Source organism: Canis lupus, chromosome 5, assembly GCF_011100685.1.
Source record: "Canis lupus familiaris isolate Mischka breed German Shepherd chromosome 5, alternate assembly UU_Cfam_GSD_1.0, whole genome shotgun sequence".
Classification (NCBI taxonomy): domain Eukaryota; kingdom Metazoa; phylum Chordata; class Mammalia; order Carnivora; family Canidae; genus Canis; species Canis lupus.
The window spans coordinates 19,186,681-19,213,215 of record NC_049226.1 but is presented as its reverse complement, the minus strand read 5'-3'; the positions used below and the strand labels follow the sequence as shown (position 1 = coordinate 19,213,215).

The 26,535-nt window shown below is 52.6% G+C and overlaps 1 protein-coding gene and 1 long non-coding RNA gene across 5 annotated transcripts in view; one reads left to right on the top strand and one right to left on the bottom strand.

The window, feature by feature from the left end:
• The window catches only part of ZBTB16 (zinc finger and BTB domain containing 16), a 188,002-nt gene that overhangs the window by 91,948 nt on the left and 69,519 nt on the right, over positions 1–26,535 (top strand). For all 4 annotated transcript variants that reach the window (XM_038536116.1, XM_038536114.1, XM_038536115.1 and 1 more), the window contains one exon: positions 1,598–1,695. In XM_038536116.1, coding sequence (XP_038392044.1) covers positions 1,598–1,695 — 98 coding nt within the window. The remainder of the gene's footprint in view (positions 1–1,597; positions 1,696–26,535) is intronic.
• Positions 10,742–21,523, bottom strand: LOC119871811. Its single transcript, XR_005359267.1, has 2 exons — positions 21,301–21,523; positions 10,742–12,110 (listed from the first exon to the last, which is right to left on the bottom strand). It is a non-coding gene; the product is annotated as an uncharacterized LOC119871811 (long non-coding RNA).

Below are 26,535 nucleotides of genomic sequence, written 5' to 3'. Positions count from 1 at the left end.
TTGTGTGATTGAGAAAGAGTTCTGTGAAGGGGACTGGGCGTGTGGCCGGGGCATGCTGTCTTCAAGCATCGTGGCCCATATAGACCATGGTGCTCGCCGAGGCCCACCTGGGGGCCTGCATGGATTTGACTTACCACTGGCTTCTCCTTAAGGGATTTGGAAGGTGGTGGCAGTGGGTGCCTTGGTTCAGTTATTGTGGCCTGCGCTCCCAGGCTCAGATCTCAGTGTTGCTGGTTGGAGTGTATAGTATTTCCCCTCCATGCTCAGGATCTTCTCAGTATCAGGATCAGCCGCTCTCAAACCCTTCACTGTGGTCTTGGCCCATCACTACCTGGTGGCAATAGGTTGTTGCTCTAAGGGGACCTCGTAGGCTCTACTCCCTGCCCTCCCACCATCAGCTCCTGCTTCTGGCTGCCGTTGCCTTGCCCTGTTCCTAAGGGCAAGGCACGGAAATGGGGGTGGAGGTGGATCTTGGATCTGGCAGTGGCAAGTAAGGGCCTGAGAGAGTGTGGGTGGGAAGAAAGTCAGCGTTCCGGGCCAGATGGCCCACATGCCAGCCAGCAGCTCAGAGCCTCAGCGGCCTGCGGTGCACAGACCTTCTTCCCAGCCCTTGGCTCTCCGCTGGCCCGCCTGCTTCCCTGATCTTCTCCAGTTCCACTGCTGTCCTCTACCAGAGCAAGGCGGGGGCTTGGCAGGAAAGGGCCTGTGGGCACTTGTTCCCGGGACCTCTGTCTTCCTATGTGATCCTACGTGTCAGGCCCAAGTCACAGAATTGCAGTGTTGGTAAACTGAGATCAGGTGTGTGGAAGTACTTGCAAAGCCCAGAATGACATTTATAGAGTGATGCTACGTGGTTTCTGGAAATCTTTCTTTTGCCGGGGCTCCACCCCTGGCCAAAAACAGGGGGAAGAATGAAGCTAGGATTTCAGGGAAGGGCATGTATGTTAGGCACTCAGCACAGTGAATCCCTGAGAACATCTGGAGGCCCTGAGAGAGAAGCACTTATGTCCATAGAGCCAGTGAGTCATTACTGAGCTTCTTCAGAACTTACTGTGGTGCCAGTCACGCAGCAGGAGCCGGGGCTAGGAGAGAGGGAGGGTGCGGGTGTAGCCCTCCTGAATCTGATGGCGTCCTGGGGGAACTGGACACCTGCACAGTTGCAGCTCAGCGAGTCATGACATGGCCAAGGTAGGCAGAGGCCTGGCGGCCCCCATGTGAGATCAGTGCCAATTCAACAGTGAGCGCTATGTCCGACTGACCGTGCCGTCCATGCTGCTGCTTCCTTCTTGCCTTGAAATTGGATCTGATCCTTTTCCCCCTGGTCTCTGTGCCAGTGAGTAACGCAGTAGGAAGTGTCCCGTTCTTTAGCTCTTAGACAAGCTCCGGAGAAGACTCTTCCTTGGCAGCGGGCCATGGGAGGAGAGGCGCACTTTGGGCCATGTGAGCATGTAGGGATGGCTCATCCATGCCCACCTGCAGCAGCCATGCCATCCGTCTCCCTCCCTACTGCAAGGGTGGCCGCAGGACCCCCAGGTACAAGTGGGCTTGCCTTGCATCCAGCCAGAGCAGCCACAGCCTATCTTCTCTTTCCCTACAGGAAGCTGCACAGTGGCATGAAGACGTACGGGTGTGAGCTCTGCGGGAAGCGGTTCCTGGATAGTTTGCGACTGAGGATGCACTTACTGGCTCATTCAGGTAGGTGATGCTGCCCTGACTGGCCCGCTGGAGTGCAAGCAACTGCCTCCCGCCCACCTTCCCCCCCGCTCAGAGCAGGGGTGTCCCCGCTGCCAGCTGGTGCCTTTGGGCCACTATGCCCTGTGGATGCTCCCTACAGGTTCATGGAGCACAGACTGTCCTGGTGGTATGACTGTCCACACAAACCCTTGTCCTCATACTCTTGGGTTTCCTGAGGCATTGTGGGCACTTGAGTGATAGACTTTCCAAAGTAGACAACAGTTTTGTCAGCATGGCTGTGGTGGTGGCATTTGGTTCACCTGGCCTAAGGAATCTGACTCTTGGGTTTACATTCTACAGAAGTCCTTAATTCAATAGATACAGAAAGTCTAGAACACAGACTGAGTTCCAGTGTGCTGTCTTTTGCAAGTTAGTTTTATCCATTTCTAGTGGGGTCAGCTGTGTGGCTATGGGAACTTTTGCCTGTGTTGGGACAAAGCTGTTCTGCCCGGTGAGACACGGGAAATGGAGAAGCACCTAACTGCCAGCACCCCTGGGATTCTTGGTGGAGGGAAGGATTGCCAGGTCTGATGGTGCTTCTTTGAGGCCAGGGGGTCACCTGGGTGCAGTTGTAGAGGCCTGTAGACTTCCCTTCCAGGGCAATCCCTCTTCTCCTTCTGATGCCCTTCCTTTCAACCTTGGAGACCCATTTTGGGGAAGTGGCGAAGGCCTTCTTCTTCTGGTCAAGTGTTGATGTCTACTCCTCATCCCACATTACCTTTAGCATGTAGCCCCTCCAGCATTTGTGAGCTGAGCATGAGCTTTGGGGTTTGGCAGGTGTTCAGTCCTCGTCTGTAGTATGTGCTCTGTGACCTGGGGTGGATCTGTCTTCTGAACCCCATTTTCTACATCCATGAGGTACAGGTGTTGCCGAGCTCATATCAGGTTTTTTTTTTTTTTTTTTTTAAAGAATTGGTGACATGATGTATGTGATGGGCATCTATAGTACCCGCCCTGGCATACAGGTGGTGTTTAGTAAACGTTAACTGCTTCTGCTTTGCTTTCCATTTCCCTAATTCTGGATCTGTGACCCTGGGGCACGTGCCCATCACTTTGCCACAGAAGCTTCTATCTGCTGGCTGTTTGTGCTCTGCCCTCCCATTTCCCAGTCAGTCGTGTAAAGGCTATTTGGTGCTTTATATGCTTCGGCCTGCCACAGTCTTTCTGCAGAGCCAGAGCCTGCGTGGCTGTGCATGGCATGGAATGCCCTCTCCTGGGCCTCCATGGCTCCTCCTTAAGTTCCCTAATCCTTTGTGCTTTCTGTCCTTCTCCGGTCCAGGGCCAGGGATTGTGTCACGCCAGGTGGCTGGCTGTCCCAGCTTGTGTACTCTGTCCCCACATCGATGTGTGTTCCGTTCCTCCTCCTTGCAGGGTCACCCACACCCACCTGGCTCCCCTGAACTGTCCTCATCCTGCCCACCTCTCCCACACTGGCCCAGAGCCCTCTGAGTCCAGACGCCCCCGTGTCCGGCATCTGCTTCCTTTGTTCAGTTTTTAAAAAAAAACTCACCTCGTATCTTTTTGTTTCCCTCTAGTCTTATAGGTCATTTGGGGTTCAGTGTGGAGTTTGGAAGCTATCTGCCAGCCAGCTTGGCCACCCCCCAAGTGCAGAGTGTGGGTCTTGCGTTTTAGGCTCTCGCTGCTGCGGGCCCCTGTGTGGTCTCTCACTGTGTGGTGCTGGACACTTCCATGCGGGTAATGCACTTTGCAGCCTGTGGTTAAAGCTTCCTTGCCCACTCCGGAACTTGGCCCAGTGAGCATCCTTTCTCCTTACCCGTTCCTTGAGTCCAGCACTCTAGCCAGACCCATCTACTTGTTGGTCTGTGCTGTGTGCAGACTGACACAGCTTGCTTCCTGAGCTCTGTGGCTTTGTTCATCCCATTCCTTCAGCTTGGAATAACCCTTCCTGAGTCTTGTCAGATCTACTAAGATCCCTTATGCAACGCCATCCTCCACATGTCCCCATCTTCAGCCAGGATCAGTCATGCCGCCTTCTAAGGTGTTTGTATGTCTTTATCTGGAGCTCTCCGGGCACAGTCTTTCCTCTTTGTCCTCTGGTTATTTATGGACTTGCCTTATCCCCCTACTTGGGAGGCCGGGAGAGAAATTTGGAAACCTACCTCCTGACCAAGATGCTGGGCAAGAAATGTAAGCTTTTCAGTATCCTCATCTGTAAGATGGGAGCATTCGACCCTCAGAAATGCTGTGAGGCTCCCATCAGACACTTAGCACTAGGCCTGACCTGTGATCTGCTCTCAGTAAATACAGTTCCCCTCCCCTTTTATTCCTCTGGTGGGCTGTCAACTACGGGAGGTGGGGTCTGTCCCCATTATACACAGCACATTTCCTGACACGTTGTTGTAGTTGGTAGATACTGGTTGGATGGATGAGTGCAGCCAGGAGGACTAGGAACGAGCCAGGAGAACTCCAGTCTCCCACCAGGTTCCTCCTGCAATAGGAACAGTTGAGACTGTACCCCAGGGGCTCATGGGGGGCAGCCAGGAGCCCGCCGGCCAGTAGTGGCTGAGCATGTGAGCCAGTTCCTGCTGCGTTGGTGGTGCCACATGGGAGCGGCAGAGAGGGGGGCACTGCCTACACACTTGCCGTGGGCCCAGAGCTCCCCAGTTGAGACAAGATGGCTCTGGAACCAGCCACCACCTGAGGCCACGTGCTCCCGTCCTGGCTGAGATGCCACTTGGGGGTCCCCCGGGTACTGTGCCAGCTTGGGCAGCTGGGTCCCGTCTCCCTGGGCTTTCTTTTCCATACCTGTCCTCCTCAACACTGCAGTCTGGCTGTGCCGAGTGACTTGTCTTTCCGAAATGCACTTGCCAGTGCCCTTGGAAAGGAGGATTTGGTGACGGGGCAGGTGTGAGGGTCATTATAGTGCTTTAATCTGCCTTTGCAGATCACTCATAGGCTTCTTAAGACTCTGCTGTTTCTCTTCTCTGCTGGGTCTCTCTCTCATCCCGCCTGCCTCTCACCCCTGTGCCGGGATGTCTTCTTGATCAGAAAATAGCAACAAGGGCTTAGAGAGGCTAGACCACTTCCTGAGCTGTTCACACCCCCTGAGAAGCGGTGAAGGCCCCCGGGGGGGCATCGGGGTTCAGGGCTGGCCGTGCCCGGTCTAGGCCTTCTCTCTGATGCCCGTGGCAGAAGCAGGGATTGGTTCTACACCATCTGACTTCTCTCCCAGCCCCACAATAACAGAACTGTGCGATGTTTCAGAGGAGCTGTAGGTGAGATGCCACGGGATTGCCTGGCTGCTGGGTCTGGAAGGCTCCCTGCTGGGAGCCCACAGCAAGAATGGCCCACGGTGCCGACCCACTTTACAGACAGTCACCCAAGGGTTGGAGCAGCAGTGCAGAGCCTCGAAGAACAATCGGTCCTCCAGAACTGTGGGGACCTTTTTTTTTTCTTTCTTTCTTTCTTTTTTTTTTTTTTTAAAGGAGCAGGCCATGGAGAAGGGACTCTGGGACCTGGGTGCGGGTCATGGTGCCCCTGGCTTCCCCTAAATGTCGCTGCCTAGGACAGGCACATTCCTGCTGTTTTCTTCTGCTCGGTGGAGCTGAACGGTGCTCCTCACTCACTTCCTTGCTCGGCGCGCTGGCTGCCCCCACCCCCTCTTGGCTAGCATGGCCTGTGTTTGTTATTGTAGTTCTGGCACTGGGCCAGGCCTGGCTGGGCGCCAGCCTTGTGGGTACAGTGTGTACAGTGAGTGCTGAGCCAAGTTTGTCATCATACACGATTAATTTTTTTTTTTTTTTCTAATCTGGTAGGGGTGGGGTGAAGGAGGAGGCAAGACAAGAGTTTCTCGATGCTTGGAGAACAGGCCACATTGAATCTGCGGAGAGGTTATTTATGAAAGGATAAAATGCTCTCGCTTGTTCTTCCTTCTGGGCTCTTCCCACTTTCTCACGTTGTCTTCCTGTCCTCTGCATTTCCCCATCCAAGGAAATCAGCCTGTATGAGGCTGACAATGTGAGGTTTTATTTTCAGTGACTGGAATACTAAATTTACACTCCTAAATCAGTTTTCATTGTGTTGAAATTGACAATTTGTTTAATTAGAAGTTTGCCCTGTAGGAGGCCCTTCTTGGAGACAATTCTTTCTTTCTCTTCCTCTCTCTCTCTCTCTCTCTCTCTCTATCTCTTCCTTTTTTAAGACCCTAAATGGTAGTAGTGAATGTTCAGTTTAATTGAAGTTTTTATTTCGATTTGAATGCGTTAACTAATCAAGTGTTTATGAGATATACCTGATGATAACAATAAGTTTAAATTAACAAACAATAACCTAACTCATTAACTAATGAGATTGATCCGGCCACGCCCTGCATTCTCAGAGGCGGGTTTGGGAAAGGAGGTCAGGTGGGAAGCAGGACCATCTCGGAGGCTTTGCAAAGCTGCTCCTTCTCCAAGGAGAATATGGGGTGTAGGATTGTGGCAGTGAGCAGGGCAGGAACCCAAGCCCCTCCGTGTCCTAGGATCACTCTGACGTCTCCCTCCCCACCCTTTGCTTCTCCATCCCTTGTGGGGATTGGCCCCAGAGCATCTCCTTGCCACTCCTTGTTCTCATTTAAGTGGTGATTCCTAGCTCTGGGATGGCTGTGCACAGACCACAGACCCAGGCGGTGACTCCGGTTGGTTCTGGGACTTGCTGGTATAAGGTTTCCCATTAGGTAGGATTTCCCACCGCTTGGCTTCAGGACTGGTGGATTACAAGTGAGCACACCCAGAACTGCTTGCCCCTGTTTGGGACTTGACTGCATGCTATTTAGAGGCCTGCCTGTTTCTGTGGCCTGCCCCTATTCTGGGAGTGTCATTCATTTTTGCAGCCAGCAGACATTTACTCAGCCCTGACTGTGTGTCAGGTTCTGTGTCCTTAGCACTGGAGAGAGCTGACAGCGTCCCTGCCCTCAAGGAGCTTACGTCCAGTAGGAGAGATATTTGATTATAAAGTAATGATCAGAGAAGGTGGTGTGCGCAAAGCACCAGGAGGGAATTCCAGGAGGAACTCACAGGGGGACGGTGCCCCTTTTAGAGGGTGGTAGGCTGCCGAGAATGGAATTTTGAAAGGAACTGGTGGGAGAGGCCACATGGTGACATGCAGTGTCTGGGATATGCAGGGTGTGTCTGGGTGGGGGGAGAGACGGCAGGCTTTGGAAGGGAGCGAGAGGCAGGATTGTGGGGCCCCTGAGTAGCAAAGCTCTGTGCACTTTACCTGCAGTGCTGGGGAGCCAATCAAAGATTGAGCAAGGGAGTAACACTTTTTTTTTTTTTTTTTCCTGGAAAGAAAGAACGATGGGTTTTTTGAAGTAGACTAGCCTGGAGTATAGGATTTCTCAGACCCCCTTGGAGAAATGGCATGCCTGATGATCCTAGGGTGTGGTTGGAGGGCAGACAGGTCCCTGCCTCTAGCCTTGGGGAGGGGTGACCTTTCTCTGGAAGTCCGGTCCTGCCAGAGGTCGGCCCCCCTGTTCCCCAATCCTCTTGCCCTCTCTGGGCACCGTGAACCATGGCTGCTGAGAAAGCTCCCCTGATACCAGCCTCTTCCCCATATCTGAGGCACTGGGAAGGAATATGGCCTTGGCTGATGGATTTCCTGATTCCAGCAGCAGCATGGGGTGGCCAGGGCTTATCATCGGGGGCCTCGGTCATCTGTCTGGCGGGGAAAGGGCTGGAGGGGTTGGGGCCAGAAACTGGATTGGTTCTCTCGTGCTTTCCCCTGTCCTGATCCAATGGAAGGGAAAAAACAATTATGAGATGTCAAAGATCTATGGATTATACTTGTTCTTTTTTTTCTTCTTCTTTTGGAATGCATTGCTTTGTGGGGTTCAGGGTCTTCCTTCCCAAAGGCAAAGAAGATGGGAGGATGCCTGGTAGCTGGAGAGTTGGGGGTGGTGATGAGGCACGTCCCCCCCCCAACCTCCCCCCTTGCTGGGGTTGGGAGAGGCACCTTGGGGTCTCTGAGGGTGGCCTCTCAGGACCTGCCGCTGGCCTCTGGCACCTTCGTCTTCCCAGATCTGCATTGGCTACGAGCCTGAACCCGTGGGCAGTCCTCCCTGGGCCTGTTCCCCCGTGAATGCCACTGCCGTCTCTCGGGTGTGCTTTCTGCTGTGGGGCTGAACCAGGAGGACGTGACCCAGGAGACTCTCCCTCGGGCCCCTGGGGGTTTGGGGTGGCGAGCACAGAGCAGCGGGCGGGCGGCAGTGGAGGGGCCTGCGGTCCTGGAGGAGCAGCGTGCGGGCGGGAGGAGGGACAGCGGCCCCTGGCTCCGGCCCGGCTCGCTCCCCCCCACCCCTCCCTGCTCTGTTTGGCCTGCTTCCCGAACTTTTTCCCAGAGTGGTGTCGTCACTGGCCTGCCGGCAGGTCTGGATGTTCTGCCAGCATTCCAGAGAGTTTATGATCGCTTGCAGATGTGCCTCCAAGAACACACTGTACCCAGAGCAGAAATTAATGCAGGCTTGACTGCTGTCCAAGCCCATACACGGGAGGGAGGAAAAAGAAAACAAAAACTGTTTAATGCTGTTTATAAATTATACACTGGCTGATGAAAAATACATTTCTTCCCCCTGCCCCCTTCCTCCCACCCCCCGCCCCCACCCCCTCTCCTTTCTGCCTCAGGAGCCTAAACTGAGACCAGAAGAATATGGTTTTGCTGCGCAGCTCCTGTTTTGGCTGGGCTCCGAAGCCCTGCTGCTGATTCACAGCCAGAGTATTTTTCCCCTTTACCTGATGAAATATACTGATTTTTCCAGCCCAGATGGGGTGCTTTTTGGTTTTGTTGTCTGGGTTCGTTTTTTGTTTTTTTTTTTTTAACTTTCTTTTTTTGGTGGTTGGGGGGGCGGCGGCTAGGGGCTGTGTTTACAGCAAGTGACAGATCCTGTGATCGCACGGGGTGTGATGCCGGCCCCGGGGGGCACGTAGAGCCCCACATCTGTCCACCTCGGGGCTGCCGGGTGCGCGTGCCAGGCTCCCCAGCCCCGAGGACCGCGTGTCGAGCCGGTCGAATGGAGGAAGTTTGCAAAGTTCATTGCAGGTCACTGTATTAAACACTGTTCCACGGTTTTCTCTCCCGCCCCTGCACCTACAGCCCCTGTGCGAAGAGGGGTTCGCATATCCCTCCCCCCAAATACACATGTCTCTCTCTCTCCATATGGTGCCTTAGCAGGGGTTTGGGAAGCTCGTTGCATCTACCCCTCTGGATCCCAGCCTCTCCCCCTACACTCAAGTCCCCCATCCCAATTTATTCTATAAATTCGCTTCCACATTATGTCTATCCATTTACATGGCTTTTGTGTTTTTTAATACTGCTAATGTTTATCATTTGCCCAACAGGCTCGACAGATTTTGCTTCCTGTAGAGCACTGAGGCTTTAGAGCCCCCTCGTTGCTAAGTAGCAGTCTCCCTGTACTGTAATGGGCTGATTTTGTATTCCGTTCAGCGCTGTATCTTATTTTTGTATGCAAGACAAAGTGTTTTGATGGAGGACGATTGCGGCAGTGTCTGGAGGCTGTTTGGAGTTTTATGGGCTGTACAGTACACTGTGTGCTCTCCGAACAGAACACAGGCTGTTGAATTTTGGATTGGATTTGTCATTTTTCCCCCCTCAGAGAGGAGCCTGTCAGATAGAACATTACTTTAAGGGTGGAGGAAAGAAAGTGGAAATTATGTAATAACCCCCCCCCCCTCTCTGTGTGTGTGTTTCTATCTCTGATTTTGTCGACCCTAGAGGAGGATGGTTCCCCCCCCCCCCCCCGCCTCCTCCCACCACCCCGAGGTGGTGGAGCCAGGCTGGGTGATGATGCTCCTCTGTGGAAGTGAATGCCCCTAGGGGGGTGGGTGCCACGGCTCCTTGTCTGTCTCCTGTTCTTTATTCTCTCTTTTCTCTCCCCTGCTCCTTCCATCCTTCCTAAGTTCTGGGCTATTTTGCTGACCCTTGCTTTGGTCTGAAGATGATTAGGTGCTGGGCTGTAGGTAGGGTAAGAGGTTGGTATGGGATCCACCCAAAGGCAGTGCCACTTTCTTACTTCTAGGGCCCTTTCCATCTGCCTTTGGCTTCCTGGACATGCCCCTCACCAGGCTCTGTGGACAGGCGGCCACTGCTCTCCAGCCGTGGTGCCTGGGCCCACTTTGCAGGGCCAAGGTCATTCCCACAGCGCTGCACCTGGCGGTCCTTCTCAGCGCCCTCTGCTGGGCTCTCTGTGGTGGCAGGAGGCTGTGTGTGGCCCTCCACTTTTCCCAATTCCTCTCATTCCATCTCTTTGTCCCTGTCCTGGCAACTCTGTTGGCCTCAGCCCTGTCCTGATGCTCCTGTGTATTTTCTGCCTTCCTTCTTAGGTCTTCATCTGCCTTTGTCTCCATCTGTCTCAGTTGGTCTTCTGTCTCTCTCTCCCTCTCTCTCTGTCTCCCCCCTCAAAGCTTCTTAGCCTGGAAGTTGGGTGGAGTTGGGGTGGGGAACAAAATGTCCCACCAGCCCAGAAGGCCCTGGGGAGGGCTCCTGAGTGAGTGCTCAGAGAATGCTCCCAGAACCTGGAACCTCGTGTGCTCCTGCCCTGGCGCTTTGGGGAGCAGTGTGGGACTGCCCTGGCTCCACCTCTGCTTTTCCTGGGTCCCTGGATGTTTAATCCAGTTGAGCTGAGCATGGGCCAGTGGGTGAGCAGGGTTTGGTTTTGCAAGGTCCATACTGGACTTTGCTACAGAAAAGCACATCTTCCTGGCACTGTGCTTGTGGAGCTCTGTACCAGGCACCTGGGTGCACAGCCCACCGGGCACTGTGTGGTTTGTGTGCCCTCATGGACCAGTGACCTGGCGTAGTGCCTGGCACACAGAGGGCTTTTGGTAAGTCTTTGTGGATAAAGTGAATACCCTGTTGCTGAAGTGTTTGTGTTTCTGGGACAGATCTAGGCTTGGTGTGGGGCCTGGGGCTTATACAGTTTTGGGAGCTGTGTCTCAGGAGAAGATAAGTTTAAGAACGCTTCCCGGGGAATGGGCTAGTGCAAGGGAGGGGCTTGTAGCTCCAGCTTTATTTTAATATATGTGCTGCTGAATAGGTTTCTTTGATCTGCCGTGAGGATCTCCTGGTCGAAGGCCCCACAGTTGGAGCACCTGAGTAGGAAGATTCAAAGCTAAGGCCAAGATGGTGATATCTGCTCAGTTCTGGGGACCCCATGGTCACAGGCCTCAGGTTTGCATTCCACAATGGGTCAGGACAGATCCTGCTGCCTTTGGTAAACTGCCTGTGGTCACAGTGGACCTGGAAGCCTCTGTGGATTTCATGCTGTCTTCTCGATGAGGCTGGTTGGTTAGGGACAGACGGGAAGTTCCACTCATGCGGCGCCGCCAGGTAGATTGACACACCTGGTAGCACCCTGGCCTCCAAACCAGCCTTCAGTGACTGTCAGTGAAATGGCATGACAGCCACCCTTTTTCTAGGTGCTCCCTCTGCTTGGGTCTGTGGCTTTGGTTCTTCTGCTTCCTTGGGCGCTAGAATTGTGTCTGCCTGGGGCTGAGCACTGGTTCTCTTACGCTGTGTGTTGTGAGTCTTGGAAGGGACCATGAGGGTGAGAGATCCTGGAGGTGGTGGCACGTGTACATAAAGGTCTGGGAGTCTGTTCTTTGGAGCTTCCAGACTCCTCAGTTACTTAGGGTCAGTGGAGAAAGTAGGATGAAACAGTTCTTTGGGAAGGACACTGTTTACTCCTTGGAGGGTGTAGGGAAGCTGCAGTTCGTTTCCTAGAAATGAGGGGCATTTGTGTGTGTGTGTGTGTGTGTGTGTGCACGCGCACGTGCATGTGTGAGAAAAAAGAGACCGAGAAGAGACGTTTACGTGAAATACTCAAAATTGTTCCTTTGCTGTAATGGCCCCACACAGACCATTACCTTGCAGATTTAAAAACTAAATGAGCTCATCATATCTAGTGACTTCCACCGACATTCATGCTTGATTGCCAAGCCCGCGTTACCTCTGAATTTGAACTTCATTGTTTGTTATGAATCCTTTGAACATTGGTGGTGTGTTTCCCTCTCTTGGGTTCTGCCCCGAGCACATCCGTTTTGTGTGATGGGCGGATGGACGGACTGACGGACGGATGGATGGATGGGCACGTTTCTCCACAGGACCCCACCGAAGAACCTTTTCATTTAAAAAATAGCCCCATAGCCTCTAAGGGCCGAGTCTGGGGTTTCCGAGGAATCCAGGGAGCTGGGGTGGGGGGGGATCCTGGGTTGACTTCGGAGAGGGCAGACGTCTTGCATTTTTTAATTTAATTTGAGTTTCATGTGAATGATGGTGCGTGCCATGCAGTCCTCTGCATTTTCCTAACTGTCTCTTCCACTTTGGGTAGAGGGAGGGAGGGAAGAGGTACCAGCAGCAGCATTCTGTGGGCAGAGGAAGAAAACAAGAGAATGGGGCAGAGAACGGGCTAAATTTAAAATTGTAATTGGCTGACTTCCACTGGCTTGCGGGTGTTTTAATGACTCATAATAACTTCATTTAAAACCAGCTGAGCAGAAAATAGATTGGAGAGGAGCCTCGGGCCATTATGGATTTGTTTTTTTTGACAAGCTCGGTTTTGAGCAGCCAGGAAGGCTCTCAGAGAGGGCTTGGCTGTGTTCTCTCTCTCTCTCTCTCTCTCTCTCTCTCTCTGAGGGCTGGTGGTCTGCCCAGGAGAGATTGTATAGAAACCAGGGCTGCTTTTTTTTTCACCCCCCACCTTTTTTTTTTTAACTGATTAAAAATAGATGCCTTGAGGTATTATTTTAGCATCAGTAGGATTCTTTTTTTTTTTTTACTTTTGATGTGGTAAATGGAACATAAATAAAATTGTTTTTGAAATTACTGAATTAATTAGGTAGTAAAGCAACTCTAAAGCATGCATTTCTTCGCTGGTTGCCCTGATCCATATTTGGGGGGCATTCATCTTTTTTCCCCTGTCTCCTCCCCCCCACCCCAGCGCCACCTTCCTCCCCGGTGCAGACCCTCCCTTTGAATGGCAAGGTTCTTTTATCATTCTGGCAACAGCTAAATGATTTTTAAAAAAAAGATCTGTAGGATTTTGACAGGGTTAGTTCTCTCCAGCTACCCAGCCAGCTCGAGGAAGCACGAGTTTTGGGAATTGCCAGAAAAGGCTCTAACCTGCCTCTGGTCCTTTTAAATAGATCCTGCCTGTTTCCCGTGCTAGGAATGGTGCCAGCCGGCGAGTGCTCCTTTTTCTCTTGTCTTTTGAAAGTCAGCCGGCTCAGCCATAGGATGTGTCTGTCTGGGCAGGACAAGAGGCCACCCCCCATCTGATTGCTCATAGCCATTTATCTACCCCCTCTTATGGCACCTGTCACCTTCTTTGTGTCATAGCTATTTATTTGCTTGCCCTTTTTTGCCTGCTAGACTCTGAGCGTCTTCAGAACATGTGATTTATTTCCACAGCCCCCTTACTACCTCGCAGAACAACCTGCACGGTGGTTATAACTCAGTCATTTTTTGAATACACGAACGGGTGAGTGGGTGAGTGTGTGGATAGGCGTCTGGTAGGGAATGGCTCCGAAGCTCCCTCCTTCCTCCAGGCCTGGGACTCAGCAGTCTGGATGACAGGATGGGGAATGGAGGCAAAGCCTTATCAGTAGCATGCTCTGTTGCACCCCCACAGTCAGACACATAGCAGGCTCTCAGTAAAGATCTGTTGCATAAATGCATGGCTCAGGGTGGACGGCAGGGACAGGGGAGGAGAGAAAGGCACTTCACTGAATGCCCTCTGTGTTTCAGGCACAGTGCTTGGCGCTCTGTATGTCTGAACTCAGAGATCCTGTGTTGACTTTGGAGTGTAAATGTGCTGCTTCTGTTTCGCAGGTGAGGACACGAAGGCTTGAAGAGCTGAAGTCACTTGTGTAAGGCCAGACAGCCAAGAAGGGGCAGAGCTAGGGCTCTCTGCTCCTCCTGCCCTCTGCCCCCCAACTTTTCTATCACCACACTGCTGTACCTGTTCCAAAGCTCGCTTTTCTGTCTGTGGGGATAACCCGTGTCTCAGAGCCTGGGATGCCTAGATGGGGAGAGCCAGTAAGACCCCATCCCTAAGTATCCTGGGGGTGGGGTGGGGTGGCCTTGTAATTGGCTACTGCTCAGGGCCTTGTACCTGGGCCACCAGGAGCAAGTGGGTGGCTTATTAGCCCCTTCCTGCTCTGCCGGAGTCACATGTTTCGTTGTCCTACCCTGTGACCATTACTCCTTCCCATTGCCTTCTAGGGCTGGGGGATCAAGGGCCCTGTGAGCATTGCTAGAGGCCCCCTGGGGGTGAGTCTTTGGCCCTCCCACACCGGTGACAACTTGGTCAAGTCACTTTCCCAACACCATCCCACACAGAAGAGGGACAGGACCAGAGGGCTGCCCGTGGCCCCTCCTGCATGGCAACCCAGCTGGGTGCTGTGTTCCTGGGGGAAGCCCTCGGTGAGGCCGTATCGTGAGTGACAGGGTCAGCTGACCAGCACCGCACCCCAGAAAGGGGGGGGCTCTGACTGCTTGGGTTGCCACTAACTCCTCAGACTATTAGTGTCTTGGAGCAGGACACGTCACAGAGATTGTGGCCTCCCTGACCTTTTGGATCCTGTCTAGTGAAACTGGACCGCTTGGCATGAAGCTCATTGTATCTGTTCTTCTACAACCTTCTCCTCCCGGGCTGGCGCTGTGGATCCTGGAGCCTTCTCTGGGGATGGAAGCATCAACCAAATGGGACCCAGATGCAGAAGGCCAGGCAGTAGAGAAACCCCTCTAACTGTTCTGGGTCACTATGCGTGGCTTTCTTTAGTGAGGGGAGAGGTCATTCCTGAGTGGATTCATCACTTAGCAGTTACCCAGTGAGGGCCAGCAGCAGGCAAACCATGCAGATTGAAGGGGCCGCCACCTGGGTCCCTACCCGCAAGGGGCTGTCCATCTGGCTGAGAAGATGGTGTGAGCCGTCAGCAGGGCTGGGCGTGCTCCCCATTCCTACAAGGGGGATGAGTAAGTGCTACAGTTTACAGGAGGGACAGACTCCCGAGGACCAGGGTGATGAGGAAGGCTTCAGCTCCTATGAGGGAGGGAGCATTGTGGGATGTCCAGATGGCACATTGCGGTGGGGGAGGGGCCTGCATTTCTGGACAGGAGGAAGCAAGAGCTTTTAGGAGTTGGAGCCAGCCAGGCAGGTGCCTCTCCCTCCTCCTCTCCCTCCTCCTCCTCTTCCTCCTCCTCTTCATCTTCCTTCTCTGTCCACAGCAGCCTGTAGGAGGTTTAGAGCCCAGTTTCCTGTACTTGAGAATCCTCAGAGTTCTGAGGATGTTAGGACTGTCCCTGACCTGAAGGTTGGGAAGTCTTGCATTAAAAATTATAAGCTGGCAGGGGATCCCTGGGTAGCTCAGCGGTTTAGCGCCTGCCTTTGGCCCAGGACGTGATCCTGGAGTCCCGGGATCGAGTCCCACGTCAGGCTCCCGGCACGGAGCCTGCCTCTCCCTCTGCCTGTGTCTCTGCCTCTCTCTATATATATATCTATCATAAATAAATAAAATCTTTAAAAATATATATATATATATGCTGGGAAAAAAACAAACAAAAAATTATAAACTGGCACTTGGAGTAGTCCTGTCATTTTGAGGCACAAATATGCAAGTGAAGTTCAAACTGGACATAGAGCCAGAGTATTCTGTATTTCTCATATGAGAGTAAGGGAAACCCCCAAATAGGCTGTGAGTGCCCAGGGCTCCCCGAAGCCCAGGTTAAGGTTGCATAGCCTACAGGGCTGTGCTTTGGTGAGAATGAGGTCAGAGGCTTGGCTACCCTGGAGGGACATGCAGCAACATGGAGGACCTGCGTCCCGGCCTTTCTTGAAGGTGGAAGGATAGCTCCGTAGATGGGAGAGGTGGGTGCTCTGTATTTAGATGCTCTTTTAGTTGAACTCTCTCCAGAATCGAACCCAACAAAGAGGTCTTTGCTAGGCTTTCCCCTCATAGTTAACGTGTTCCCTCTACTTTCCCTCCAACCAACCCGTTTTGATTGGGATTCTTGCACTTGCCAGGGAAAGGGGGGAAAAAATAGTAAGTTCTAAACTTTCCATTAGGTAGTTGGGATAAGAAGTCTTCTGGGGTAGTTGGATTAAGCCCCAGCAGCTTTCTCACTGACTATTACGAGCTAATTGAGCACTGGGAGCTCATTGGCGGCTGCAATGAGCATTTTGTTGGGGTAATTATGCAAGGCCACAGTCATTTTCAGTAACAAGGTAACTCCAGGTAAGGAGAGAATTCCCTGAAACTTTTGATTTGCTGGAGTCTTCCTCAGTTGCCTTCATTAACATGAGCTGAGGACAAAGGTATAGAGACCAGATCTTTTGGGAGGCTGGCGTCCATCAGGGATTTCTACCTCTGCCCGAATGGCCCAGATCTCACCATCCGTTTGCTGGGGCCTGATGGGAATAACCTGGTACATCTGGGAAAGCCCTGCTGGGTCAGTTTTGCACTGATTGAGATTTTGGGGGTCCAGAGTCAGATACTCTGAAAGAGAGGATGATGAGGGATAGATGCAGGCTTGGAACCCCAGGGACAGCTGACCAGGGAGCAAGGAGAGTCCTGGCCAGTGTCCCTTTCAGTGACTTATGTGCTAAGAGCAAGGCCTGACCACAAGCAAGAAGGCCCCAGTTGTGTTCTCTCCGTCTCTCAGCATCTCCCTCTCTCTCTCTCTCTCTCTCTCTCTCTCTCTCAGGACCTGTGTGTCATGGGTGGGTGGGGTGTGGGCCTGCATAAATGGGACCAGTGCAACTCCTGGGGCGGGGGGGTGCGGTGACCTAGGAGTCTTTCTTATCCTAGAGGATTCATTTTTTCTTGAGAGAGAAAGTGTGTGTGCATGGGGTGGGGGGTGGGGGGAGGGGCAGAGGGAGAGAGAGAATCTTTTTTTTTTTTTAGAAATTTTATTATTATTATTATTATTATTTTAGAAATTTTATTTACTCATGCATGAGAGACATAGAGAGAGAGAGGCAGAGACACAAGCAGAGGGAGAAGCAGGCTCCACACAGGGAGCCCGACCTGGGACTCGATCCCGGTTCTCCAGGATCCCACCCCGGGCTGAAGGTGGCGCTAAACCGCTGAGCCCCCGGGGCTGCCCGAGAGAGAGAATCTTAAGCAGGCTCTGTACCCAGGGCACAGCTGGACACAGGCTCTATCTCACGACCCTGAAATCTTGACCTGAGCTGAAATAAAGGGATGCTTAACTGACTGAGCCACCTAGACACCCCTACTGCCCCACCCCTGCTCGAGAGGATTCTTTATGGTAGAGCTTCCTTATACATGCTGCCTTCCCAGCACACCTAACCCTCAGCCAGAACCTTCATCAGGAGGGAGGAGCCTGAGCCTGCTGTCCACAAGTCCTTGGCTAACTGGGCTGGAAGGGGACCTCTCTGTGCCCTTTGAGAGGGGTGCTGGGGCCTGGCCAAGCTGAACGTGTCCTCTGGGTGGCCCTGCCAGGCCTCTGACCTGCCGCTCATCAGCATTGAATCATACCCCTCAGAGGATAGCGTGTAACTGTGCTTCCAGACACGGCCCCTGGCCCCCTGGCCCCCTGGCCGGGGTTGAGGGGCAAGGAGGGTCACTGTCACCAGAGTGCTCCATCTTTCTGACACCATGGGCTCCGTGTGGCTTTCTTCCCTCACTTCTCAGCCCCAGACAGCCTAGAATTCTACTCTGGAGCATATGCAGAGCTGCTTCACACCCCCCCCCCCCACCCCACCCTTCTGTTTTCTTCTGTTCTCTCTCTCCCACTTGAGTTTTCGAGACTCTGCCTCGTCTCCGGCCCGGATCACCTTCTTCCTCCATCGCACAGCTATAAAAGTTGGTTGCAGGCAGAGGCTGGCTGCATCAAGGCAGGAATGTGGTATTTGGTTAAATTGTAAAATTAGCTAGGGAAGTTAATGAGGCATCCCGCCTCTGCCTTCCTCTGAGCACCTTGCCTATGAAGGGGAGGAAGGGAGGAAAGGAAAAAAGGAGAGTCTGGCCAGGAAAGGCAGTAGAGCCTCTTCCAGGTGAGCTTGTGGGCCTGGGACGCGGCTGGAAGGGGCCCCGAGAGGTCATCCCGCCCCTCAAAGCTTCTGCTTTGGGATAGACTCCATCAACCACTTTGAGTCCACGGAGCTCTTTACCCCGTGTCCACAGACATCCTGAGCTTGCACGTGACCGGCTGGTGATAAGCCAATTCTAGCATCAGATTCCTTTTTCTGTCGTGTGCAAGGCTGCAGTGGCAAGGGCCAAACCCCTTGTCATAGAAGGTGCCCACAGCAGAGTGGAGAAGACCGGGGACTGTAAAACAGTGGCTGCTGATGACATTGATGGAGGGCTGACAGGTGCCAGGGAGCAAGCCAGCACGTCATGGTCTCGCTTGATCCCCACGAGCCCCCTCTGAGGTTGGTGCTCTTAGGACTCCATTGGATGGGGAGGAACCTGACTTGACTTGCTTGAGATGCCCCGCAAATAAGAGGCGGAGTTGGGCTGTAAACACAGGCTGGCCTGGGTGGCAGTGGTCCCTGCCACAGCTGGTCGTAACTTCTGGGGCCAAGGCATTGTCATTCCTTTTCCGGGCTGCTCTCGTCCCCCAGCCCCTCGTTCACAAGGCACAGATTGCACGCTCGCAAATGTCACCCCAAAGCTTTGGAAGTCACGATCTCAAAGGTGCGTGCGAAAGAGCTGCCAACAGTCTATTTTCTGCACGCACCAAATTCTCAGGTCCTCTAATTACACCAAACAAACCTTCCTGTTTTCAAGCAGCAATTCGATGTCATTTTAGTTGTCAGATTTTGCTTTAATAATGCTTAACATGGGAAATAGTTATCCTCCCCCCCATCCCCCAGCTCTTCGCTGGAGGTCAGCCAGAAGAGGCGAATTGCGTTTTGTTGTTTTGGGTGGGGGGTGGCTCATGCTAAGAAGGGACATTTGGGTGTGACAGGCCATATTTCTGTTTTGCAAAGTGTGGAGTCTCAAGGCTTCTGAATTTTGAGCCTGAAAATGTCAGCGCTGGAGTTGTAATGTAACACCTCAATTATGGTGCAGGGGGTAAGGAGGAAAGACTCAGAAACCTGCAAGGTTCTTTAGATCCACAGCCTGGGCCTCAATTAAGGTCTCAGAAACACCAAAGGCAAGCCAATGAGTGTCATTTTTAACCAGTTTGAACATTTTACTACTTCCTAACATCAGAAGCGCCCGGGCTGGAGAGCCTGCTTCTTGTCCTCAATAAAGTGATTAAGCTGAATGGGTGTTGGGGGGTATTATTAGGCTGAGATAGCCCCAAAATAGAAATGCTCTGTTTTCTGAAAGCCACAGCAGGCCTGGAGAGACTGGCAGCCGCGACGTGCTGTGCCACCGAGGGGGCCGCGGGAGGGGGAGGGAGCGAGGGAGGGTGGCAGTCCCCTGGGCTCGGTCTGAGATGGGCGGTGGGTGTTGTGACGGGCAAGCCAGGTGACGGGCCTCTTTCCCAGCTGTCATCCGGAAGAGAGAACAGTGGCAGCCGTGGATTGGTTGCTTCTGCCTTGGCGTTTGCCAACGGGGTGTGTGTGTGTATGTGTGTTAATGAATTTACAGCAACTGACAACTCTGCAGTCCAGGATGGACACCTCAGCCTGAGATTTACATGGGGAGCCCCAAATGAATTGGATTTGCTTGCTGTTCTTGGGGGAAGGGGTCCAATTTGGGCAGTGAATAAGGGGCAGGTTAGAAGGGGCGCAGGCAGAGGGGTGGGGAAGGGGGGAGACCCTTGCCGCCGAGGGTGAACATCTGTTCTGCAAAGCCTCGATTAGCAAAGCTGCCCAGGAAGGGGGAATAAAGAGACTTTTTGGTTAAGTGAAGGTCAACTGAGAAAACTTGGTCTATTTCAGCCTCTGAGAGAATGAGTTTTTTCTACTTTGAAGACATTTTTAAAAAATATTTTATTCATTTATTTTGAGAGAGGGAGAGAGCGTATGCAAGCACGGGGAGAGGCCGAGAGGGGCGTTGGAGAAAATCTTCATCAGGCTCTCAGGACTCTTAGATCGGGACCTGAGCCGAAATCAAGAGTCGAACACTTAACTGACTGAGCCACCCAGGCGCCCCAACAAATTGACTCTTTTTTTAGGATAGAATATCTTAACTTGCTTAGAAATCCAAAGGAGAATGCCAAGGAGGGCAGTCCATCATGGAGGGATGTTCCTAACTGGGGTTTTATTGTAAGTCAGCCCTGAGGATCGGTCCTACATTTTCGTCTATAAAGTCCTACATGTTTTTATGTCGTGGACCTCATGCTTCTCCTACCATCATCAGGTGGCGGGGATGGGCTATTTCACAGATGGAGAATCGACGGCCAAGTAATTCAGGACTCTAGAATATACCGATGTGCTCCATGGAGCCAGAGCTAGACCCTGGTGCCACCGGCTCCCAGTCCAGACTCTGATGGACCATGTTGTCACGCCTCGGCGCCGGAAGTAGGAATTGCTTTTAATCAAGGAAGTGCTCAGAGAAGAGCATTTGGCTGGAGGAGGATGGCCTCGGAGCTTGTGGGAAAGACCCGCCAGCTCCAGAGTGTGGAGGATGACAGAGGACTTGACTACACTGCCTTTGGGACGTTTCTCTACTGCCCTGCCCTATTATTAATTGGAATGTTTTATTTTAGCCTTTGCTGTCATCAAAGGCCTCTAGTTAGGTGGGCTATCCATGCTGCCACCCTGATTTTGTTTTTGTTTCTTTGATGCTCTGGAGACCTTGGCTGAGTGAACCAAGTTTTTTAAGCTTTCATTTTCACATCGAGGAGATAGGGATAATCTTAGGCTTGATGGGGGAATTGAATGGTACGCATTACGTTAAGTCATTAGTACGGTGCTTATTTCATAATATTCTTAATATTCAATGTTTGCTATTCATGTTCTTGTTATTACTGTCAATGCTACGGTAGAGGCCTGTTGTTCCACATTGCAGGGCGATCCTTGCAGGACCCCTGGAACCCTAGATGGGAAGGGTGAGAGGGTGCGGTTGCCCAGAGCCTGTTCTGCGTTGCCAAGTGCTTTCATGTGCACTGCCTCATTTAAACCTCCCGGCGCGCTGTGGCCTCACTACTGCATGAGTGGTGTCCCCTGGAGGTGTGCACCTGTAGGGGTGGTAGGGGGCAGGTATCAACGCCTCCCTGGCAGGTGAGGATACTGTGGCTCCCAGAGGTTAGAGGCAGAACCAGAATGCAGGCAGGGCTGGGGAAGACTGCCCTGCCCTGCCTTCCCTCTGAAAATAACTTAAGTGAGAATATAATTGGAGGGAGTGTCAGGGAATGTTGGGGACTGGGGTGTTGGCGACCCCAACTCAAAATTTTGTGGACAGGGAGGGCTTTGATCTTGGCCATTGCCCTTGGAGTGGCCCGGTTTGGCTTCTGTCCATTGTCCGGACAGTACTCATGAATCTTATGCCCTGGGAGGTGGGGTGGGTATGGGGAGTGGCCTCCAAGCCCAATTTCAGGGGAGTGCCTGTGATGGAAGACTCTGAAGGTACTTCAGAAAGGAACAGGGTAGTTGAGGTTGAAAGGAGGCAGCCAGAGGCTCAGGTAACTTACAGACCGAGCTTTGAAGAAGGTTTTTGAAATCCTCCTTTCCATTCTCAGCTTCTCTCCTGAGATGCCTGCGTCAGGTCCAGGGGAGAAGACAGTTGCTGGTATCCAAAGGTTGAGGGGATATCCCACAAAAGCACGGTAGAAATCCCCACTGACCTTTATACCTAGTCTCTTACAGATGCCAAGACTTCAGCTTTATCTTCCTTAAACAAAAGCTGTGAGCACCTGAAAGGCTCGGTGTTCCTGGAACCCCGGGGTCAGCCTTTCCCTTGGCCTCATTGGCTCGGCCCGCTGCATCTGGCTAATGATTCTCCCAGTGTCAGGACTGTCTCTTCCACTCGGCCTGCCTGATGGGGCAAGTATTTCCTTGAGAAGGAATCCCCTGGTGGAACCAGAGAGCGCAGCCCCAGTGGGTTAGCCAGCACCTCCCCATTGCCAAGGGCAGTAAGCACAGGAGCTCCCTTTCAGAGCCGCCCTTAGCTTTGTCCAGCTTCTTCTCACACAACACCCCTTCATCTTCTCCTCGCTCTTAAACCTGTCCCAATTGCAAACTTGTCATCCACGGATGGAGAGATCAAGAGGCTCACCCAAGGCTGCATAGCTCAGGTGGGGGCAGTCGGGTCTTTGAGTCCATTTCTCTCTGTGGTGCTTCCAGAGAGCTGCTCTTGGCCTGCACGGATCTCTGTGAGCCCGTTCTTCACCAGCCTCACTTTAGAGTACCCCTAGGCCACCCCAAACAGCTGAATGCCTTGTGTGCAAAAGCCCCAGGGGATACATGGTCTCCTCTCTCTAGGACACTCATTGCAGGTGGGCCTTCCCCCAGAACTGTGGGGCTGGGATATTATGGACTGGAGTTCCAGAAAGCTCAGGCTAGAGACTAGCCTCCTGAAGCTCACAGCTTGATGAAGTGAGGTTACTCTGTGATCATAATAGCTCTTCAGGCACCTGCTGTGTGCCAGGTATTTCATGTAGGGTTCATATAGGAGGATTGATAACCTCATTTTAAGGAGAGAAGTGAGGCTACAGCATTGGCACCCAGGACCATATAGCCAGTGAGGGGAACTCCACTGCCCGGTCTGGCCACTAGCTGCTGGAGGACTTCATCTCGGGGAAGTTCTGCTGCGTTGGAAGGAAGCCTAGTCCATCACAAGAGAGGTTTTTGTGTCATTGCATTGATTACCTCCATACCTCGATCAGCCACTCATGGAGGTTGGCTGGGGAAGAAATGGGTTAAGGACAGCACTAGGGTGAACCCCCAAATCAATACTCTTAACTTCAGGAAGATTTGCACATTGTTGTTTTTGCTGTGACAGATTTATTTTCCTACTTTATTTAAAATAATTCACCTTAAATAGGTTTGTACTCATTTCAGTAGGAGGTTGATAATGCTGTCAAAACTTGGCCAGGAGTGTTGAGAGCTGACTGGAGAGGTGCCATTTCTTTGACCTTCTCCCAGGGAAGAGTAATTGGGCCGTGTGTTTACTTGTACATTGTTGGTTTGTTTCTGTTTTGTTTTTTTTAAGGGGGGATGGGCAGAGGGAGAAGAAGAGAGAGAATCTTAAGTAGGCTCCGTGTCCAGTATGAGGCCCAACGTGGGGCTCCATCTCACAACCTTGAGATCATGACAGGCGAAATCAAGAGTCAGACACTTAACTGACTGCGCCACCCAGGTGCTCCTGTGCATTGTTTTGGTTTGTAGAAGGGCTTTTTGGAGGTACACGATTGTTAGTCTTGTATGGTCTTCTGCCTCTTTTTATCTTCTACTCACCAGAGAATGCCTGCTGAAGACTTGGCTGGGGTGGTAAGAATATTTTAAATGTCATGATATGTTTGTTGCATGCCTTTGATGTATACGTGGGTCCAGACATTAACAGTGGGGGAGACTAGTGGGAACAGTGATGCTGTTAATGACAAGTACCATTTATTGAGCAGCTAGTGTGTCAGGCATGGTGTCACAGACTTACCATATACTTTTAAATGGATCCTCACTCAACCCTGTGAGGTAGTTGCTCTATGCCCAATTTTATAGGCAAGTAGCCCAGAGATGAGAACTAGCTTGCCCAGGGTGGGAGCTAGAAATGATAGAACCAGAACTTGAATCTGGTCTGTTTGACCCCAGAGCAAGGGTTCTTAATTTCTGTAGTGCACAGCTGTATACTGAGCATATATGTTTGTACCGGCCAGGGGCTGTGTTGTTAAGCCTATTATTGAGTCCCTGAAAGTGGTGACAAAGGAGCTCTCCAAGGCTCTCTGAGAATCAAGTTGTGGGGATCAGAGACAAGGAGGGCCTGTTCTCTGTGTGGGACTTGAGACTAGGACCACAGGATCCCAGTGACAGCCAAGGGCACCAGGGTGCCATGGGACCTCCCGGCAGCATGAAGTTCATTGGGTAGGGTAAGAAGAGCTCCCTCAGCCTAGGAATGCCTCAGCATCTCCCTTTGACCCCTTCTACGGTCTCATCTTTTGCGGAGTGGACATTTCGCCACACGTGCGAGGTTCAGCCCCTTAGCAGGTCATTGATGGGAAACTGACTTCTAGCTGTCTGAAGACCTGCTGCTCGCAGTGCCCGGTTGGTCCCGGCCTGTTGCCCAGCTTGGAGACTGTCCGGGTGGCTTCCTCAATCCTATCTTCGATTGGGACCTGTGCTGGGAGTTCATTCAGCCTGTCCTGTGGTGGGTACCCTTCTCCCACTTCCCTGTCGGGTAAAACTCTCCTGCAACCACATCTAGAACCAGAATTCTGGATCAGTTTTTGTTGTGTTGATTAAGGAAAAAGAGTAAGCTAGAGAGAGAGAGAGAGAGAGAGAGCACACAAGAGAGAGCGCAAGCGAGCTTGCCTTCCAGATCCTCTTGGGGAGTACACATCTCCTTGAGTGAAAGAACACGCAGTGCTGGGCTTTGGAATTGGCAGCCAGTGTACTGTTCTCTGTCTGATAAGAGGTACTGTAAATAAAACTGTACACCATGGCCCGTGGTAAAATGCCCCGTGTCTGTACTCATTGTTCTGACAGCTTATGCTTTTTTTGGGTCTGCTGTTTCGGTACACTCTGTACTTCCTTATGTAAGCAGGCATGCATATCTCATCAGAACATTCAAGATGTTTATTTTAAAATCTCAAGGAATTAAAAGAAAAAGCACACACTACTCAACATTAGATGCTGGCGAATGTGAAGTGCTTTTTTCAGTGGCTCCCCCCCATACCCCGCCTCACACTCCCCCCCCCCCCCCCCCGCCTTCTTATTAGCATGGGGGTGCAAGAGGGAGGGATTTTTGCATTCTTTTTTCCTTCTTTCATTGGCTTCTGGCGTATTTCCCTCAGAGAGACACTAGCCCACTTCTGATTGTGTTCAGCATCTTCTGCTCCCCTTCCTGGATGCTCGGGACCCCCACCCCTGTTCATGGTGGGGAGGCCAGTAGGGAGGGAGGCTACCCACTTTGCCGAGGGGAGGTGGCGGTGGAGGGGGGACCTGGGGGGAGGACAGCTGCGGGGAGCCTGACTAGCTTCTGCTGGATCTCAGCTCTGTTGTTGGAAGGCTGGGCGGGTATAGAAAGCTTTATGGTTTTGAAACTGCTTTCCTGGCCCATGTCTCCGTTGATTCCTGCGAGTCTGGATGATCCTAAGCACGGAGCAAAAATGGCCTTTGCACATGGAGGCCTTAGACCGTTTCCAGCCTCCTTGAGGGCTGTGATAACTGCCTCCTTTCTTTCCACTGCACCCACACCTGCTTCGAACCCTCCACCTTTCCATAGCCCCCTGTCTAACTTTCTGGAAGCATCTAAAAGTCGGGGAGAAATAGGAGAGAGGAGGAGTTGGGAATTCAGAGCGGTCAGGCGCTCCTGGTCCCCCAGGGTAACACATAAAGGCACCTTGGGTCCCTGGGAGACTGGCAGGGCAAGGACGTCTGTCTGTCTCCTTACCACTGAGTCTTAGATAAACTCTGTGCCTGGGCTGGGGGTGGGGGTCACTCAGCAGAGTGTTGCCAGCCACTCCAGGGTCTACTCTGGCTGTTGGAGGCCTCTGGGGTGGGAGGCTCCTGAGTGTACTGATGTGGAGGGGGAAGGGGGGGTGTGCTTTTTTCTTGCAGGGCTGTGAGTCCGGGGCAGCTGGGTGGGTAACAGGGTTGATAGAAAGAGGATCGCCTTCCAGGGAAAGCAGACAGCCCCATTTCCATCCCGTCCCTTCTCTGCCCCAAACTGCCTGAGTGCCAGCCGAGACCAGGTCCTTGAATTTTATACAGGGCCAGTGGAGAGCCCGGAGTCTGTAGATTAAGGACTCTGACACCCCCTAGGGGACAGCCTGGCAGTGCCCTGAATGGCCACTGCTCTCTTCCCAGGCCAGATCCCGGCCTGGAGGCTGCCAGAGGGCTTCTTTGTTTGTCAGGCCTGTAGTGGGCACAGGGGCAGGGCAGGCAGGGAGCAGGGCCCCGGGAAAGAGCAGGGGCAGGACAGAGGCCGGCCCTGCTCGCACAGAGTTTATAGTCTGCCGGGGACGAGCCAGGAGAGTGAGGCAGCACAGGACAGCGGCCCGGGGTTCCTGGGCGCATCCGGAGGGGGTCTCAGAGCCACATTGGGACTGGCTGCCATTCTGACACGTGGGTCCTTTGACAGATGTTCCTGTTCCCCTCAACAGAACCATCACTCACCTTTCAATTAGAGGCATGGGGTGGGGGGGGAGAGCGAGAGAGCGAGGTGATAGTGAAATATGTCTTTATAAACGTGAGACTGACTTTACACAAGATGAATGACCCCCAAATAACTGTACATTGAACTTCAGTGAAATCAATCATACTTTGCACAAAGATGTTCTGTAAAGGAATCACAACCCTGAGCCTGACTGGCGGTGGTGGTAGCTACTCCTTACTGCGTGCCTGCTGCCCCGGATGGAGGGCCGAGCCCTTCAGCCACCCCGTCACGTCCTCCGAGGGACCCCCTCTGGTTCATTCTACAGGGAAGGCGACAGACCCCCTGGGGTCAGGCAGCTTGCCCAGGTCAGGGTCACAGCTCGTGACTGGCCTGGCTGGGATTCGAACTCTGACCCGTCGGACCCGAATCCTAAGCTCTGGAGCACACTATCCTGCCCCCTAAGGTATATATATAACGTCCGTGAGCTCCTGTATCTGCAGACTGCTTGGTGATTGACAGGGAGTTTGTGTTCACTATGATCCAGCTTCACCCCAGGAGATCCCACTTCACAGCTCAGAAAGGAGGGTCGCTGTGGTGTTGGCAGCGAGTGGCCGGC